At 44.5% G+C, this 20,256-nt stretch overlaps 1 protein-coding gene across 3 annotated transcripts in view; it reads left to right on the top strand.

The window, feature by feature from the left end:
- The window catches only part of trpm2 (transient receptor potential cation channel, subfamily M, member 2), a 327,556-nt gene that overhangs the window by 100,406 nt on the left and 206,894 nt on the right, over nucleotides 1-20,256 (top strand). For all 3 annotated transcript variants that reach the window (XM_078551683.1, XM_078551681.1, XM_078551682.1), the window contains exon 10: nucleotides 20,091-20,193. In XM_078551683.1, the coding sequence (XP_078407809.1) occupies nucleotides 20,091-20,193 (103 nt within the window). The remainder of the gene's footprint in view (nucleotides 1-20,090; nucleotides 20,194-20,256) is intronic.

The raw sequence follows: 20,256 nt of genomic DNA, 5'->3' as shown, positions 1-20,256 counted from the left end.
GCAAGTGATTAATACCCATGCTCACGCAGTGAAACTACATTTTCATAAGCTTTCTAACCCTATCTTGGTGCTCCCCTGACATTCACAATGAAGGTACTAACTGCTACACCCTGTCCACAATGACCTTGGCAGGGGTCATCTGAAGGGCTGATATTTGGAGGGCCCCGGCCTGCTTTGTGGCAGTGGCACCTTCAGCCTGTGGAACTGGAGGTGCTGGGATCACAGGAAGAGGGGATTCGGATGGGCCAGACACTCCCAGAGTCATCTGGGTGGACGGCTCTGGGGTGTGCACCTGCTGATCCTCCACCCTAGAGGTACCCAAGAGCCCCTGGCTGATTCCTTGAGGAGAAGGGGAAGCTGGAGTGAGATTGAGCTGCCCTGCACCCCTCTCACTTTGACACTGCTGGAGGCCAACTATGGCGTCAGCGATGGAGTTCAGCCCATGCAGCAGTGCAGGGCCGATGTCCTGGACCAAGGTCTCCATGGCGGCCACCATCCTACCAGTGTTGATCTCGGCATGCCAGCGCTATTACCTCAACCTGAAGGCAGACACAGACTCCTCCATCGTGCCTTACAATCTGAGGAGTGCAGTGGACATTCCTTCTTGATGTTCCCGAGCATGCCTTTGCAGCTCCAACAACTGAGGTGTGACCGAGTCCAGAGGTTCATCATCTGAGTCGGACTTAGCAGATTTCTGGCCTCCAGCAGTTCTCCGAGTGCTGAAAACCTGGGAAGTATCTGCTGATGCATATTGTGGATTAGACAGTGCAATGTACTCACCTGATTGTGACCCCGAGACTACTCTAGAGCTAGAAGCCACTGAGGTGTGTGTCTCTGCACTTGTGGAGGGTGTGGGTGAACACTGTGATGGGTCTTCAATTAGGGTGTCATCAGATTCTTCTTCCGAGATGTCTTCAGGCTTGTCGAGGACCTGGTTTGTGGACCCCCTCGGCTGCTTCCCAGATGTGGCTGCGAAAGCAAGGGAAGATTATCAGTGCATGGCATGGAACTGTAGGACAGGGGAACTGACTCACAGCCCGATATATGTTGCACTGCTGGATCCTCACTTGGCTGAACACAGCTGACCTCACTGTCAGCACAGGAACAATTCAGATCATCACCGGCCAGTTGGATGACTCCAATTTCAAAGTCTGTTAGGACCTTGATGTCAGGCATTCCTCCACCAGTCTGACTTCTCCGTTTTGTTTTGTGCCAGCTTGTCATGCATAAATACAGATGGAGAGAGAGAAAGCAGGACACCTGCCCAGCCAGATGATAAGGATTAAATAAAAACAGAAAATGCTGGAAAAACTCCGCAGGTGTGACAGCATCTGTGGAGAGAGAAACAGAATTAACATTTTGAGCCTGTACGACTCTTCATATTTCCAGCAACCGCAATACTTTGCTTTTATCAGATGACAAGGATGCCTGGTATGTGTGAGTGGTGCCATGGATGGGATGCAGGGCAGATGAAGGTGTGTGTGAAAGAGTGAATGGGCATGTTCTTTGAACTGGAAGTGAGAGAGATCCCTGTGGATGTGTCAATGTGTGTCAGTGTGTGAGTTGAGAGTGATGAGAATAACTTACCCTGGCAGAATGGAGGGGCTCATTCATCTTTCAGCACTGGGTGGCTGTCCTCTTTTGCAGAGCGTCAGCACTGACCACTGCTGGCACTGCCTCCCATGCTGAATTCACCTTGCTTGCTGGTCTTCACCCTGAGTGGGGGTAGAGGACTTCACAGCAGCCCTGCACAGCATCCAGTCGGTGCCCGAGGGAGGTGTTGCTAAATTTCAGGGCAGCATGTCTTTTCCCTTTGGCAGCCATGACTTTCCAACCGCCTCCGATGCCTTAGAGAGTGCAGGGGCGCCCTTTAAATATGGTGCCCGGATTGTTGAAGACCTGAGGTGATAGTGGGGTGGGTGAATCAGTGGTCGTCTCATCAGCGACCCGGCATGTTGCCCATGAATGCATAATTAATGAGGCGGGGCAGGCCAGGAATGGAACCATGCGGCGCTTAAAGCCACCATTGCAGCCAGGGGGTGAAACATCCTCTTTCCTGCCCGCTAATGCACTTTGTGCAAATCTTGGACAATTCCGTCCCTAGTCTACTCAATCCCTCCTCATAGGACAATCCCCGCATCTCTGAAGTTTGTTGGATTCCTCCAAAGGCAAGTATATCTTTCCTTAATTGAGACCAAAAGTGTACACAATATTCCAGGTGTGGTCTCACCAAGACTCTGTAGAATTGTCCTCAAGCTTCTTTACTCCAATACTCCAAACCCTTTGTAACAAAAGTAATCATACAATTTGCTTCCCTAATTGCTTGTTGTGCCTGCATGTTAATGTTCTATGATTCATGTGCAAAGACAAGATCCCTCTGCATGCCAAAGTTTCTCAGGTTCTCACCATTTAAAAAATATTCCGCTTTTCTGGTTTTTCCTACCAAAGTAGATAACTCCACATTATATTCCATCTGCCACGTTCTTGCCCATTCGCTTAATCTGTCTAAATCCTTTTTCAACCTCATCACAGCTTACTTTCCTACCTAACTTTGTACCGTCAGCATACTTGGATGCATTAATTGAATTGACCCAAGCACTGATCCTCATGGTGCCCTGCTAATTACAGCCTGCTGATCTGAAATGACCTGTTTATTCCTACACCCTGTTTTTTGTCTATTACCAATCCTCAATCCATGCTAATACATTACCCCCAGCCCCATGAGTCCTGGGCCAGAATTTTATGTCCCGCAGGCGGGCGCGCACCCGACCCAAGCGGACGTGAAATAGCGCGAGATGATGTCGGGTAAGCATCCCGACGCCATCACCTACTTGCACAATATTGCGCTTAGCACGCCCACTGACAATTAAGCGGGAATTAAGCAACAAACTGCGATTTTACGTCCACATTTACAGTTGCTCCCAGACGACATTCACATTTTTGCTCAAACTTCAAACCAGGGCAGGATGCAATCTCCATGGGGAAATAAAATAAGAGATATCTGGGAACTGTTTTTTTTTGAGCAATGCTTTCAGGTGCTTGATTGTGCTGCATGGCCATATTTTGCAGCATTTTTGTTGTTTCGTTTTTTTCTGTGGAGGTCTGCAGCTCCCTGAGGCAGCCTTCAGGGAGCTAACTAGAAGCGCTCACCAACACCCCCAGTTAGGACAGCGCCCACTCTCTTCTCATCCTCACCCTGGCAGCACTGAGCATTTTCCAGCACATGTTTGATGCTGGCTGGCCAACTAGCGTGAAATCATGGCCGAGGGCCAATCACAGTCGGAGGCCCATTTCCCGTCTGCTTCCGGGCCCGCCGATTGCACGCGCCCAACAAACGACAAATTCAGGCCCTAATTTTGTGCAATAACTCCTTCTGTGGTACCTTATTGAATGCTTTTGGAAGTACAAATACAGTTCATCCACTGGTTCCCCTTACTTACCCTGCTAATTATAACCTCAAAAAACTCATAACACATTTGTCAAATTCAATTTCCTTTCCATAAATCCATGTTAATTTTGCTGATTCATAATATGATTCTCTAAATGCCCTGTCATCATGTCACTAATAGGAACATAGGAACTGGAGTGGGCCATTCAGCCCATCGAGCCTGCTCTATTATATCACAGATGATCACCTACCTCAACGCCACTTCCCAGTTCTATCTCCATATCCCTTTATGTCATTAGTATCCAGAAATCTATTCATTTCTGTCTTGGCAATGCTCAGTGATTGAGCTTCCACAGCCCTCTGGGGTAGATAATTCCAAAGATTCACCAGCCTCTGAGTGAAGGAATTCCTCCTCATCTCAGTCTTAACTGGACTGCTCCTTATTCTGAGACTGTGTCCCCTGGTTCTAGACTCACCAGCCAAGGGAAACATCATATCTACATTCAGCCTGTCATGCCCTGTAAGTATTTTGCAGGTTTCAATGAGATCACCTCTCATTCTTCTAAACTCTAGAGAATATAGGCCCAGTTTCCTCAACCTCTCCGCATAAAATAATCCCACCATTTGAGGGATTAGTCTGGTGAACCTTTGTTGCACTCCCTTTATGGCAATTATATCCTTCCTTAAATAAGGAGACTAAACCTGTACACAATACCCTAGGTGCAGTGTCACCAAGGCTCTATACAATTGTAGCAAGACATCTTTATTCCTCGACTCAAATCCCCTTACAATGAAGGTCAACATACCATTTGCCTTCCTAATTGCTTGCTGCACCTGAATGCTCGCTTTCAGTGACTTATGAATAAAGACACTAAGGTCACTTTGGACATCAACACTTCCCAACCTCTCACCATTTAAGAAATGCTCTACTTTTCTGTTTTTTCTACCAAACTGGATAATTTCACACTTATTCACATTGGGCCGTAACTTCTGAGTCCCCAATGTGGTACACCAAAGATGCTCTGGGGAATCCCCTTCGGAAGTTCCCAGGTAAGGGTTTACGTAGCAATTGTCCAGAAGTGCAAATTTCCTCTGGGCAATTGCCCTGCACTGGGAACCATCCGGAAATGAAATTTAAATCGTAAACTTTGGATGGTTCCAACTGTGTTACACACATGTTACCCAGAAAAAGTTAGAAGAATTAAAACCTTTTTTGACTTCTGGGTAAGTACTGTAAAGACCAAGACTGACAACACCCCCACACCCCTGATCCCTCAGGGCACTCCTCCCCGCCCCCCCCCCCCCCCCCCCCCCACCCCGGGGCTCATGCCACCCATGACCCCCCCGGGGGATTCCCACCACCTCCTGACCACACTCTCCCATGGGACTCCTCCCCCCACCCTGCAGGCCCGACTCTCGCTCCCCTGCAGGCATGACCCGACCCGAGTCCTGCCCGCACCCCCCCTCCCCCCACCAACAGCTGGTGCCGTAAAAAATGGGGTATATCCTCCTTCACTTCGACAGAGCTGGACTTCAACGCTGCACCTTGGGGATGAGCTGCTCTGCTTGGATCTTTCCCGGCCTGAGTCAGAAGGTCAGGTGAGATAAGATCGGAAGAAAAATCACATAAGTAATTGGGCTTGGAGTGGCAATCCGATGCTGATTGCCATTCTGAGGAAGTTACAGCCCATTCATTTGCCATGCTCTTGCCCACTCACTTAGTCTGTCCAAGTTCCCTTGGAGCCTCTCTACATCCTCCTCACAACTTACATCTTAATCATAGATTCCTGCATTTTACTGATGTCAGGCTAACTAGCCTTGGTTCCCCATTTTCTGCATCTCTCCTTTCTTCCACAGTAAGCTTAATTTGCTACCTACTAATCCCTAGGGGCCATTCTAGAATCTAGGGAATTCTAGAAGATCAAAGCCAATATCCTGTCTCCACATCATCTTTGAGCAGTCAATGATACAGACAGCAGAGCCTGGTGACTTATTTATCTTGGAGTTGGTTAAATCTTTTAGAACAAATTCCTTCTGTCCAGTTATCTCGAACAATCGTTTCACATGCTCTACTTGTACATCTGTATTCTCACTTCCATCATCATTTGTAAAAATAGAAACATAGAAACTAGGAGCAGGAGTAGGCCATTCGGCCCTTCGAGTCTGCTCTGTCATTCGTTATGATCATGGTTGATCATCCAACTCAATAGCCTGCTCCCGCTTTCTCCCCATATCCTTTGATCCCTTTTGCCTCAAGAGCTATTATATCTAACTCCTTCTTGAAAACATACAATGTTTTGGCTTCAACTACTTTCTGTGGTAGAAAATTCCAAAGGCTCACCACTCTCTGGGTGAAGAAATTTCTGCTCATCTCAGTCCTAAATGGTTGACCCCGTATCCTCAGACTGTGACCCCTGGTTCTGGACTCCCCCACCATCAGGAGCATCCTTCCTGCATCTACCCTGTCTAGTCCTGTTAGAATTTTATAGGTTTCTATGAGATTCCCCCCTCATTCTTCTGAACTGCAGCGAATATAATCCTAACTGACTCAATCTCTCCTCATATGTCAGTCCCGCCATCCCAGGAATCAGTCGGGTAAACCTTCGCTGCACTCCCTCTATAGCAAGTACATCCTTCCTCAGATAAGGAGACCAAAATTGCACATGATATTCCAGGTGTGGTCTTACCAAGGCCCTGTATAATTGCAGCAAGACATCCCTGCTCCTGTACTCGAATCCTTTGTCTATGAAAACCAACATACCATTTGACTTCTTTACCTCCTGCTGCACCTGCATGCTCACCTTCAGTGACTGATGTACATGGTCAGCCAGGTCTCGTTGCACATTCCCCTCTCTCAATTTATAGCCATTCAGATAATAATCTGCCTTCCTGTTTTTGCTACCTACCAAAGTGGATAACCTCACATTTATCCATAATATGCTGCATCTGCCAAGCATTTGCCTACTCACTCAGCTTGTCCAAATCACACTGAAGCATCTCTGCATCCTCCTCACAGCTCACCCTCCCCACCACGCTTTGTGTCATCTGCAAATTTGGAGATATTACATTTAGCTCCCTCACCTAAATCATTAACATATATTGTGAATAGCCGGGGTCCCAGCATCAATCCCTGCGGTACCCCACTAGTCACTGCCTGCCATTCAGAAAAAGACCTGTTTATTCCTACTCTTTGTTTCCTGCCTGCCAACCAATTTTCCATCCATCTCAATACATGACCCCCAATCCTATGTGCTTTAATTTTACACGCTAATCTCTCATGTGGGACTTTGTCGAAAGCCTTCTGAAAGTCCAAATAAACCACATCCACTGGCTCCCTTTCATCAACTCGTTACATTCTTGAAAAATTCCAGTAGATTTGTCAAGCATGATTTCCCTTTCATAAATCCACGCTGACTCTGTCCGATTCTGCCACTGTTTTCCAAGTGCTCAGCTATTAAATCTTTTATAATGGACTCTGGAATTTTCCCCACTACTGACGTCAGGCTGACTGGTCTATAATTCCCTGTTTTCTCTCTACCTCCCTTTTTAAATAGTGGGGTTACATTAGCTACTCTCCAATCTGTAGGAACTGTTCCAGAGTCTATAGAATGTCAGAAGATGACCACCAATGCATCCATTGTTTCTAGGGCCACTTCCTTAAGTACTCTGGGATGTAGATTATCAGGCCCTGGGGATTTATCGGCCTTCAATCACATCAATTTCTCCAACACCATTTCCCTACTAATACTGATTTCTTTCAGTTCCTCCCTCTCACTAAACCCTGTGTTCCCCAACATTTCTGGTACGTTATTAGTGTCCTCCTTCATGAAGACAGAACCAAAGTATGTATTTAGCTGGTCAGCCATTTCTTTGTTCCCCATTATAAATTCCCCTGTTTCTGACCTAAAAGGACCTACATTTGTCTTCACCAATCTTTTTCTCGTCACATACCTATAGGAACTTTTACAGTCAGTTTTTATGTTCCCTGCAAGCTTACTCTCGTACTCTATTTTCCCCTTCTTAGTTAATCCCTTGGTCCTCCTTTGCTGAATTCTAAACTGCTCCCAATCCTCAGGTCTGTTGTTTTTTCTGGCCAATTTGTATGCCTCTTCCTTGCATCCAATACTATCTCTAATTTCCCTTGTAAGCCATGATTTTGCCACCCTTCCTATTTTACTTTTGCACCAGACAGGAATAAACAATTGTTGCAGTTCACCCATGCGCTCTTTGAATGTTTGACATTGCCTATCCACCCTTTAAGTAATGCTTCCCAATCCATCGGAGCCAACTCGCGTCTCATACCATCATAGTTTCCTTTATTAAGATTCAGGACCCTAGTCTCAGAATCAACTACTTCACTCTCCATCTTGAAGAATTCTATCATATTATGGTCGCTCATCCCCAAGGCACAGCTAGATTGCCAATTATTCCTTTCTCATTACAGTAAGTCTAGGATGGCCTGTTCTCTCATTGGTTCCTCAATATATTGGTCCAGAAAACCATCCCGTATACACTCCAGGAATTCCTCCTCGACAGTATTGTTACTAATTTGATTTGCCCAATTTATATGCAGATTAAAGTCACCCATAATTACAGATGTTCCTTCATTGCATGAGTCTCTAATTTCCTGTTTAATGCCATTTCCAACATCACCGCTACAGTTTTGGGGTCTTTATACAACCCCCACTAACGTTTTTGCCCCTTAGTGTTTCTCAGCTCTACCCAAACAGATTCCACATCATCAGGGCTAATATCTTTCCTCACTATTGCGTTAATTTCCTCTTTAACCAGCAATGCAACTCCACCGCCTTTTCCTTTTGTCTGTCCTTCCTAAATACTGAATACCCCTGGATGTTCAGTTCCCATCCCTGGTCACCCTGCAGCCATGTCTCCTTAATCCTGACTATATTATACCTGTTTACATCTATTTGCACGGTTAATTCATCCACTTTATTGTGAATGCTCATCGCCTTAAGGCACAAAGCCTTCAGGGTTGTCTTTTTAACATTTCTTGTCCCATTCCCACTATTTTTCACTGAGGCCCTGTTTGATTCTTGCCCTTGATTTCTCTGCCGATCACTTTTCTTATTCCCCTTTCTGTCTTTTGTTCTTGTCCTTGATTCCCCCTCCTCTGACTCCTTGCATAGGTTCCCATCTCCCTGCCATATCAGTTTAACCCTCACCAAACACTCAAGCAAATATTCCCCCTAGGACATCAGGCCTGGTCCTGTACAGGTGTAACCCATCCAGTTTTTACTGGTCCCACCTCTCCCAGAACCGGTCCCAATGTCCCAGGAATCTGAAACCCTCCCCCTCACGCCATCTCTTCAGCCACGTATTCATCCAATATATCCTATTTCTACTCTGACTTGCATGTGGCACTGGTAGTAATCCTGAGATCACTACCTTTGAGGTCCTACTTTTCAACTTATTTCCTAACTCACTATTTTCTGTTTTTAGGACCTCATCCTTTTTTTAACCTATGTCGTTTGTACCAATGTGTACCACGACCACTGGCTGTTCACCCTCCCCCTTCAGAATGTCCTGTAGCTGCTCTGAGACATCCTTGACCCTAGTACCAGGGAGGCAACATACTATCCTGGAGTCTTGTTTTCAGCCACAGAAACACTTATCTATTCCCCTAACAATTGAATCCCTTATAACTATTGCATTCCCATACTTTTTACTCCTCTCCTGTGCAGCAGAGCCAATCATGGTGTGATGAATTTGGCTGTTGCTGCTTTCCCCTGAGAGGCCATACCCCCCAACAGTATCCAAAGCGGCATATCTGTTTTGCAGGAGAATAGCCACAGGAGATTCCTGCACTGCCTGCCTAGTCCTCTTGCTCTGCCTGGTGGTCACCCATTCCCTTCCTGCCTGTTGACTCTTAGCCTGTGGTGTGACTACCTCTTTATACGTGCTATCGACGATACTCTCCACCTCTCGGATGCTCCAGAGTGTCCCCAGCCGCTGCTCCAGCTCCGAAACCTGAGCTTCCAGGAGCTGCAGCTGGAGACACTTCCCACACACATGCTGGTCCCGGGCACTGGAAATGTTCCCAGCTTCCCACATAGAGCAGAGGGAGCACACCACGGCTTTGAGCTCTCCTGCCATGACTTACCCCTTTAAATTAAATTAAACCTTTTAGAAGATGCTTAATATCAATTAGTCTAGGGCCCTTCTTCCCTGCCCCTCGTTGTTAATGAATATAGCTGTTGCAAACGATGAACCACAAAATAAGACCTTAAAAACTATAAGCAATAAATGTATGGATGTAAAGTCTTTTTTTAATAACTCCACCATACTTCCATTATCCCTAAGTGTCCTGTTAAATATTTTTTCACTTCATAGTTGTCTTTTAAAGACCTCTCTATTTCCTTCATATTATCTGCTGGCCTTTTTTTCAAATTCTTTTTGAATTCTATTATTTTTATTTTTCCCAGTCACATTTTCTAAATCTCTCAGGCTTTTCTTTGCAACTGTTCGCCATTTGGCTATATTTAAAATTTCAGTTGCTCTTTAATCTATGTATTGTGGAGCTGTTCTTTACAAATATCCTTTTCACCTTATGCAAATACAATTATTTTTTCCTCAATGCATCTCTTTTAAATTCTCCCTGTCAATTATCGAGTATAACCTGAGCTGAGCAGTTACTCTCAGGTTAAGTATCCCTCCCATCCCAGTTCACAGAGAAACTGGGCCTGATAAATAACAGAGAAGTGGTTCTAGAGCCAAGGGAGGGGTATAGTGGGCACGAAATACACTAGATTGTTGGATGTGTGGACATGTCCAATTTCAACAAATACATACGAACCCATTGAACCTGCTCTGCCATTTAATTAGATCATGGCTGATCTGGTTGTCGCCTTAACCCCACATTCCTGCCTACCCCGATAACCTTTCACCACCTTGTTAATCAATAATCTATCTAGCTCTGCCTTAAAAATATTCAAAGACTCTGCTTCCACTGCCCTCTGAGAAAAAATTTCTCCTCATCTCTGTCTTAAATGAGCAACGCCTTATTTTTAAACCATGATCCCAGTTCTAGATTCTCCACAAGAGGAAATATCCTCTCTACATCCACCCTGTCAAGACCCCTCAGGATCTTAAAGGTTTCAATCAAATTGCCTCTTACTCTTCTAAATTCCAGTGGATTCCTAACCTGTCCAACCTTCCCTCGTAAGACAAACCTGCCCATTCCTGGTATTGGTCTAGTAAACCTTCTCTGAGCTGCTAACGCATTTGCATATTTCCTTAAATAAGGAGACCAGTACCAAAACTCCAGATGTGTATCCAAAACTCCAGATGTGGTCACACCAGTGCACTGTACAACTGAAGCATAACCTCCCTACTTTTGTAATCAATTCCCCTCACAATAAATGATAACATTCTATTAGCTTTCTTAATTACTTGCTGTACCTACATACAAGCCTTTTGTGATTCATGCAGTAGGACACCCAGATCCCTCTGAATCTTAGAGCTCTGTAATTTATCACCATTTAGATAATCTTTTTTATTCTTCCTGCCAAAATGAACAATTTCAAATTTGCCCACATTATACTCAATTTGCCAGATCTTTGCCCATTCACTTAACCTATCTATGTCACTTTGCAGCCGCCTTACATCCTCTTCACAATTTACTTTTTACCCATCTTTGTGCCTGATTGCCTTGATTTTTTTCTAAGTTCCCTGCTATAAGATCTTTAATAATAGCTTCTAACATTTTCCCTATGACATATGTCAGGCTAACTGGCCTGTAGTTTCCTGCTTTCTGTCACTCTCCCTTTTTGAATAAAAGAGTTACATTTATTATTTTCCAATCCAATGGACCCTTCCCGAATGTAGGGAATTTTAGAAAATTAAAACCAATGCATCAACTATCTCACCAACCACTTCTTTCAAGACCTTAGGGTGAAGTCCATCCAGACCTGAGGATTTGTCAGCCCACAGCCCCAACAATTTGTTCAATACCACTTTCCTGGTGATTGTAATTTTCCCAAGTTCCTCCCTCCCTTTCATTTCCTGATTTACAGCTATTTCCGGGATGTTACTGGTGTCCTTTATAGTGAAGACCAAAGCAAAATACCTGTTCAGTTCATCTGCCATCTCCCTACTTTCCATTATCAATTCCCCAGATGGACTTTCTATAGGACCAATGCTCACTTTTTAAACTTTTATTTAAATATCTATAGAAATCCTGACTGTCCATATTTTATTACTAGCTAGCTTTCTCTCGTACTCTAATTTTCCCTCCTTATTAATCTTTTTGTCATTCTTTATATTCTTTCCAATCTTCTGACCTGCCACCTGTCTTTGCGTAATTATAAGCTTTTTCTTTAAGTTTGATACTGACTTTAACTTTTTTAGTTAACCACAGATGGTGGGCTGTCCCTTTGGAATTTTTCTTTCTCATTGGAATGTATATATTCTGTGTATTCTGAAATATCTCTTTAAATGTCTGCCACTGAACCTCTATTGACCTATCCTTTAACTTCATTTGCCAGTTCACTTTAGGTAGCTCTGCTTTCATGCCCTCATAATTGCCCTTATTTAAGTTATTTATTTAACTAATTTCTCCTTCAAAATGAATGTAAAATTCAATCATATCATGATCACTGCTACCTTGGAGTGTCTTCACTATGAGGTTATCAATTAATCCTATCTCGTTGCTCAATACCAGGCCTAGTATAGCCTGCTCTCTGGTTGGCTCCAGAATGTGCTGTTCGAAGAAACTATCCCAAAAACATTCTATGAACTACTCATCTACGCTACCTTTGCCCATCTGATTTTTCCAGTCTATATGTAGATTAAAATGTCCTATGATTATTGCTGTACCTTTCTGACAAGCTGCCATTATCTCTTCTTTTATATTCTGTCCTACCATGTAGTTACAATTAGGGGGCCTGTATACCACTCCCACAATTAACTTCTTGCCTTTATTATTTCTCATCTCAGCCCAAGCCGCTTCTACATCCTGGGTTTTCTGAACATAGGTCATTGCTCTCTAATGTGTTAATACCATCATTAATTAGCAGAGTCACCCCACCACCTTTTCCTAACTTCCCATCCTTGCAAAATGTCACAGACCCTTCAATATTCAGGTCCCAAACTGCAGCCATGTCTCTGTAATGGCTATCAGGTCATACTTATTTATTTCTATTTGTGCTATCAGTTCACCTGTTTTGTTTTGAATGCTATGTGCATTTAGATAGAGAGCCTTTAGTTTTGTCCTTTTATTATTTTTGCAGCGTCTAGCTTTATCTACGGAATTACTCTTAGATTTGGACTCTTTGTCCCTTCTTGTCACGGTCTGTTTATCATTTGCCATATTAATATCTTTCCCTCTTGCCTTGACTCTACTCTTTTGGTTTACCACATCTTCCAAAATTTGATTCCTTACCCCCACTATTCAGTTTAAAACCCTCTCTACTTCCCTAAATTGGCAGCTTAAGAGAACACTAGCCTCAGCACGGTTCAGGTGTAGACCGTCCCAATAGTAAAGATCCCACTTTCCCCAATATTGGTGGCTATGCCCAAAAACTGGAACCCACTTCTCCCATGCCAGTCTTTGAGCCATACATTCATTTCTCTAATCTTATTAGTCCAATGCCAAATTGCACGTGGCTCAGACAATAATCCAGAAATTATTACCTTTGAGCTTCTGCTTCTTAATTTGGTGCCTAGCTCCTTATACTGATTATGCAGAGCCTCCTTTCTCATCCTGCCTAAATTGTTGGTACCTACATAGACCACAACAACTGGATCGTCCCCCTCTCACTACAAATTCCTCTCCAGCCGTGAGCAGATGTCCCAAACCTTGGCACCAGGCAGGCAGCACAGCCGTCTGGATTCTTGCTCTTTGGTACAGAGAACAGTGTCAATCCCCCTCACTATACTGTCCCCTACTACCACTACGTTCCTTTTTGGTCCCCCCACTTAAATGGCTTCCTGTACCATGGTGCCATGGTCAGTTTGCTCATCCACCCTGCAGCCTCTGCTTTCATCCAAACAAGGTCAGAGAATCTCAAACCTATTGGACAATTGCATAGGCTCTCACTCCTGCCCTCTGGGTCCCCTTCCCTGCCTCAATCACAGTCACACCCTCCTGCCCCTGACCACTGACCAAATGAGAAGATCCTACCCTGCCTCCTGGCATAAAGCATCCAGATAACTTTCCCCCTCCCTGATGTGTCGCAGAGTCTGCAGCTCAATGACTCTGAGCCGTAGTTCCTCAAGCCGCAAACACTTACTGCAGACATATTTGCCCTGGATCACAATGTTATCTAGGAGCTCCCACATGCAGCAGCCTTAACACATCACCTGTCCTGCCATCCTTAAGGTGTTTTAAATAATTACTTAAGGGTGCTAATCAGTTATTTATGTTACTTTTTAATGTATTTTTATTAACTTTACCACCAATTTATGTACTATTTTAAACCTTAGGGATAGAATAGAACTTAACCACTTCTAGATACTCACCAAACAACTAGCTCCTTTCCCTGTCGTGGAACAAGAACAAATTCCTATGGGGTGAGAAAGATAGAAAAAGGAAGCAAACACCTCATGCCACCCGCACCCCCTTGACCGAACTCCCCCTCTCACCAAACTCCAAGTCTTCACTTAGTTAGCTCAGCTGCACTCCATTTGCCTTGGCTGCACTCAAAGGTAAAGCTCATATTGTTTTATTTTTGAGCTTTGAGTGGGCCTGATGTGGACCCACATGTGATTTCACTTCGACTCTTTAAAGGACAAACACAACCATGAAATTGGGGTGAGTTAGGAGGATTTAATTTGAGAGAAAAAAATTAGAAATGGAGTCGTCTTTTCATTTATTCATGGGATTTTGGTGTTACTACTGTGACAACATATATTACCCATCCCTAACTGAGATACAACTGATTGGCTTGCGAGCCATGTCAAAGAGCAGTGAAGAGTTAAACACATTGCTGTGGGTCAGAGTCACACATAGGCCAAACCAGATAAGCATGGCAAATTTCTTTTCCTGAAGAACGTGTGTTTTAATGACAATGCAGTAATTTCGCAGGGGCCAGTTTTCTCATTGAGTAGATGGCTAAAGCATGGTGCAGAATAATGCCAACAGTGTTGGTTAAATGCCCATACTGGCTGAGGGTATATTTTGGACTTCCTTGCTTACACCATAATGATATCATGGCACAAGCCATAATGAGCAACCCCTGGACAATGAAGATGCTATATGAAGAGAGAGAAAGGTAATTTCATGGTCACCATTACTGACATTAGATTTTTTTTAAATTCCAGATTTCTTCATTTAGCTGAATTTAAATTCCAAGTTTACCATGGTGGAATTTGAACTCTTAAGATAGGGCACCTTGTCAATTATCTTTATCTTGGACTCCCAAGGGATCAAGGGATATGAAGATCAGACTGAAAGTGGAATTGAGGTCAAAGATCAGGCATGACCTTCTTGACTTCTTGAATGGCAGAGCAGGCTCAAAGGGCTGCATGGCCAACTTCGGCCCCTGTTTCCTATGTTCTTGTGTTCTTCAAATGTAGCATAACCACTATGCAACATAACTCATTAGGACAGTCAAAGGCTGCACTCCATTTTCATAAGGCCTCACAAATTACTGCTAGGAGAAATGAGGAGCAGGAAAGAGCTCCAATTCTCCAGAAGCGGCAAGAAGAAGCTGCCACTGTCACCAAGTAGGTAAGGACGCGGATGGCTAAGGAGGTCAGCAGCAAGCATATATGCTCTGTATATGGCTCCAGTTCAGGAAGTGTTTAATGACCTAATAAGGTCAAAAAAGGTGAGCATATTTTAAAATTCACCTACACTCACTCTGAACCCCCCTCACTCAGTCTTCATACTTCAGCTACATCACTGGTCACAGCCACTTAGATTTCAAGAACTAGCATTCACATGCTATGAACTTTTAATGCTTACATTTGCCCAGCTACCACTGATATACACCCCAATCCTTATGTAATGTGATTCCACCTCAATCCCCTGACTTAACACATTCTTTCGAATAGCATAGTCAACATGTTCCTCAAAAATGCTGTCATTCGTGATTAAACTGCCTGAGTATCACCCTCACTGAATAGATATATGCCTTAGCCACTCACAGGTCTTTCATGCCCTCTTGCTGGAGAAGAGAGAACAGAATACAAGGAAGAGATTAACGACCATAGGTAGCCCCCCAAAATTCCGGAGCTCACCAATGCGGAACAGGATGTTTTGGAGGGTAGCGGCATATCAGCCTCCCTGTGTATTTGATATGCCAAGACTGGTAGTTCATTGCTTCAGGCTGACAGAATTAATCTCCTCAGCCTCACATATCATACAAGACTAAATCATCTTGATTAAATTCAGCACCAAATGAAAAATGATCAATCATGTACATTTCAATGTTTGTACATTCCCATTTCTCTCGTGCAGTTTTATCATGCGAAGAAGAGCAGCTGACAAGGATTCCTCCAAGCAGCTCATTCCTGTTGAGGGTACACCATCACAGAACATATAACAATCATGCTCCAGCACAGATACGAGTGCTTTGGTGGATCCTGTTAGATAGATAGGTAGGATCTTACTTGATGAGATGAGCACAAACAGAGAATGGTGGCAAAAGCTGCTGCGGAGAGTCTGCTCAGCTGGACTCAGATGCTGAACCCTGTAGGTTGAATCAGGATGCACCCTGAAGGCCTTGACAATAACAATGTTAAACAGCATGACAAACACCTTAAACATGGTCTTATAGCACATCATGGATCTTCTCCAAGCTGCTTTCACACAGAGATATAAGTGAAATGTGTTGGCCCAAGAAAGGGATAATAGCAGAAAGACACATGGAAGTGGAAACTCCATTCAATGCTCTCTCACTTCTCACCCATTTCCCCCCACCTTGTCTCAAACAGTGCCCAACATGCTGACTTTGCCCCTGCTGACCCAGGTGCATGCGGAGCAGTTATTTGCAGGGCCCTCATGGGCTCCAACAGCCAGAGGTCAATGGCCAACTGTACTTCAAAAGTCAGAACAAGGATTTGAGCAGCCTGTCTCTAGCTCTGCCAAAGCCAAAGAGGCTACATCATGTAGGAGTGGCCGTCTTCTTCTTTAGTTCTCTGCCCTAAAGCAAGTCCTTGGGGATTATTCACCGAACCACAGCAAAATGCTATGATTTTTTACCACAGGCAGGGTGAGATGAGGGCCCTGAATTTACCTCAGCCAGAACAGGGATCAAACCCTGTTCTGTTGGTAATCTGATCTACGTGCTAGCCATCTAGAGCTAAATAGCCCTCCTCATGGGAGTGGTAGGAAGAGGAAAAAAGAACCTTTGTAGTTTCAAACAACTTTCTGGTATGCATGAGTGTTTTTTGAAAATGTTTTCTTATAATTTTGTATTAGCTTTGCAATACTTTCCTATATTTCCCATTTTTGCAAACCAACTCTGCTCATCAGTTGTTTCACACTAAATGTGAAGATGTGGAATTCACTGAGGCCAATTGGTGCACGTGGATGGTTACAGGATTGTTTGTGTAAATAATGTTTGAGGGAGGGGCATGAGAGAGTTACTGAGGTCCAATGTGAGTGACTAACTGAATCTTAGGGCTGAATTTTCCGTTCATCGGGCGGGCCTGACCCAATTGCGGGTGGGCGCGGAGCCAATCGCCACCAGCAATCGGGGCCGCACCGCTATTTTAAATGGGAGGGCCAATTAAGGCCCACCCAGCATGACTTCCGCCGGGAAGCACTCTGTGCTCCCTGTGCGGACGGAAGGGGATTCCCTAAAATCGAGAGTGTGCTCTTTCATGCATGCACACAAAAGAGTGCACTCATCTCGCTGAGGCTAAGTGCTTTTAAAAATATTAAAAATAGAGAAAAGAAAAATCCCTTACATGTCCCCACATGTGACCATGTCACATGAGTTGGGACATGTTCATAATTTCCATAACAACTTTATTACAATTCTTAAAACCCTACATGAAACCTCATCCCGCCGCTGGATGAGGTTTCATGTTTTATCTATTTGCTGCCGGGGCTCCTGGCCTGCCCGCCAACATTAAGGTTGGACGGGCAGGTCCTTTAATTGTTTAATTGATCCTGTCAATGGCCTCAAGTGGCCATTGACAGGTCGGCGGGCGCACAGCTGATTTTGCTGCGCCCCCGCCTTCCTGAAAATTTAAATGGGGCGGGGTGACGTCAGGGGTTCCACCTGACTTCATCCCACGTCATTTTAAGCATCGGCGAGCGGGCCCCACACCCGCTCGCCGATGGTAAAATCCTGCCCTTAGAGTTATTAGAGAATCCCTGGTATCCTGAGCAGTAATGTGAGTGGCTGAGATAAAAGCAAAATACTGCGGACGCTGGAAATCTGAAACAAAAATAGAAAATGCTGGAAAATATCAGCAGGTCTGACAGCATCAGTGGAGAGAGAAACAGAGTTAACGTTTAGAGTCCATATGACCCTTCTTCAGAGCTAAGGAGGTTTCCCGCCCACTGTGGTTGACAGGGCCCTCAACCACGTCCGACCCATCTCCTCCACCTCTGCCCTCACACCTTCCTCTCCGTCTCAGAACCATGATAGGGACCCCCTCGTCCTCACTTTTCACCCCACCAGCCTCCACATTCAAAGGATCATCCTCTGCCACTTCCGCCAACTCCAGCATGATGCCACCACCAAACACATTTTCCCTTCACTACCCACCACCCAACTCCCCCCCCACCCCATCCCCATCAGTATTCCGTTGGGGCCTTTCCCTCTGGGACACCCTGGTCCACACCTCCATCATCCCCAAAACCTCATCGCCTTCCCACGGCACCTTCCCATGCAACCACAGAAGGTGCAACACCAGCCCCTTTACCTCTTTCCTCCTTACTATCCAAGGGCCCAAACGCTCCTTTCAGGTGAAGCAGTGCTTCACTTGCACCTCCTTCAATTTGGTCTACTGCATTCGCTGCTCCCAATGTGGTCTACTCTACTTTGGGGAGACCAAACGCAGACTGGGTGACCGCTTTGCGGAACTTAACAAGCATGACCCAGACCTTCCTGTTGCTTGCCATTTCAACACACCACCCTGCTCTCATGCCCACATGTCCGTCCTTGGCCTGCTGCAATGATCTAGTGAAGCCCAATGCAAACTGGAGGAACAGCATCCCATCTTCTGATTGGGCATTTTAGAGTCTTCCGGACTTAACATAGAGTTCAACAACTTCAGACCATAAACTCTCTCCTCTATCTTCACCATCTTTTTATAAATTTATTTAAATTTTTTTATCTTACTTTATTTTATTTCATTTATTCATTATTTTATCCCCTTTTTATCCCCCTTTTTATCCTTCCCCACCCCCAAAAGGGCCTTCTGTTACTTGTTCCATGTTGTTCTTTCAGAGTGCTTACCCTTGTTCTGCTATTATCCATCCTGCTTTCTTACCTTTATGCTATTTTTTTAGCCCTTACCACTACCATTAATCCTCCCTTTGTCTTGGTTCATTACATCTTTGTCAATCTCTCCTTTGCCCTCACCTATCGCTGGCCTTCTATCCAGCTTCACCTACTCCACCCCCTTTAAACAGTATAAATTTCATCACATTTCTACTTCTCTTTAGGTCTGAAGAAGGGTCATATGGACTCGAAGCATTAACTCTGTTTCTCTCTCCTGGCCTGCTGAGTTTTTCCAGAATTTTCTGTTTTTGTTTGAATGCGAGTGGCTGGTCCAGTATTGGGTGTCCATCTGATGGGTGCCCAACTTCATCTTCCTCCTCCTCAGATTCTCCACTGGAACTTTCGTCAGATGAGGAATGCTGAGTGGCTTGTTCTTCCTCCATCTCTAGTCCTCGATGCTGCACTACATCGTGTAGAATGCAACATGATTATCCTGAGAAAGCAACTTGAACACTCAGCCTTTTTAAATTTCAGGCCTCCTACCTTTTAACCAATGCAATGAAGTGTTAGTTGTTTTCACCTCTGTTTTAATACTAACTTTTCCAAACGCCAAGAAACTAGTGCAAGAATCTTTAAATACAAATTGCAATGAAAATCTCCTTCAAATTGCCTGATTTATATGTTATAATCAATTACTCACTTCTCCAGTGGGGGTTGCTCTCATGTAGCCAAATCCGCCCCCGATTAAACTAGAAATGGGCTCTTTGGAGGCAGGTCAGAGTCAGCTTTTCGATTTTTGTAATTTTATCCTACTCCCCCTGTTCCACACCCCTCTCTCGCTGTGATTGGGGGTTAAAACTCCCCCTGTTGAGTTTGGAGGTGACAAAGGCATAGATGATGCTTTCAGCAATTGGTGAGCTGGGGCAAGGCAGAGATGGGCAATATTATAGAAATGAAAGAGGCAGTCTTGCTGATGGAGACAAGATGAGGTTGGAAGCTAAGCACCAAAGTTGTGAACAGTCTGACTGAACCTCAGAAAGATGGATAAAGTTTGTGGTCAGTGGCTGAGAGTGGAAACTGAGTCTTATGATGAATGGGGGAAAATGTGATGGGAAACTGTAGTGATTCCGATGGATAGTGCGCAGATTTTTTTTTTAAAAAGCTTCGTGTCATTTGACTCATCCCTTTTACCCTTTGAATTTTGCTGGTGATTTGTACTGTATATCTCAGTCCCTTCAATTGGATTCTCACAAAGCTGCTGATATCTGTACATGTGCTACTGATGTACTAAAGTATCTTCTGTAAAGTGAGTAACTGCTGCATTCTTCCTTGTACCTCAGATTCAGGACATAGTCAGGATGCGGGAGCTGCTGACAGTCTTTCGGGCAGAGAAGTCAAGGAACGATGAGTTGGATGTTGCTATTTTGCAGGCCTTGCTTAAAGGTAGGTGAAGTTAGGTGTAAGCAGTGCTGGAATTTAGGAATGGTGGGAGATTGAATAGTCCAG

Source organism: Cetorhinus maximus, chromosome 11, assembly GCF_964194155.1.
Source record: "Cetorhinus maximus chromosome 11, sCetMax3.hap1.1, whole genome shotgun sequence".
In the NCBI taxonomy this organism is placed as follows: domain Eukaryota; kingdom Metazoa; phylum Chordata; class Chondrichthyes; order Lamniformes; family Cetorhinidae; genus Cetorhinus; species Cetorhinus maximus.
Note: the sequence above shows the minus strand (reverse complement) of the source record. Positions and strands in the feature narration are given on the sequence as shown.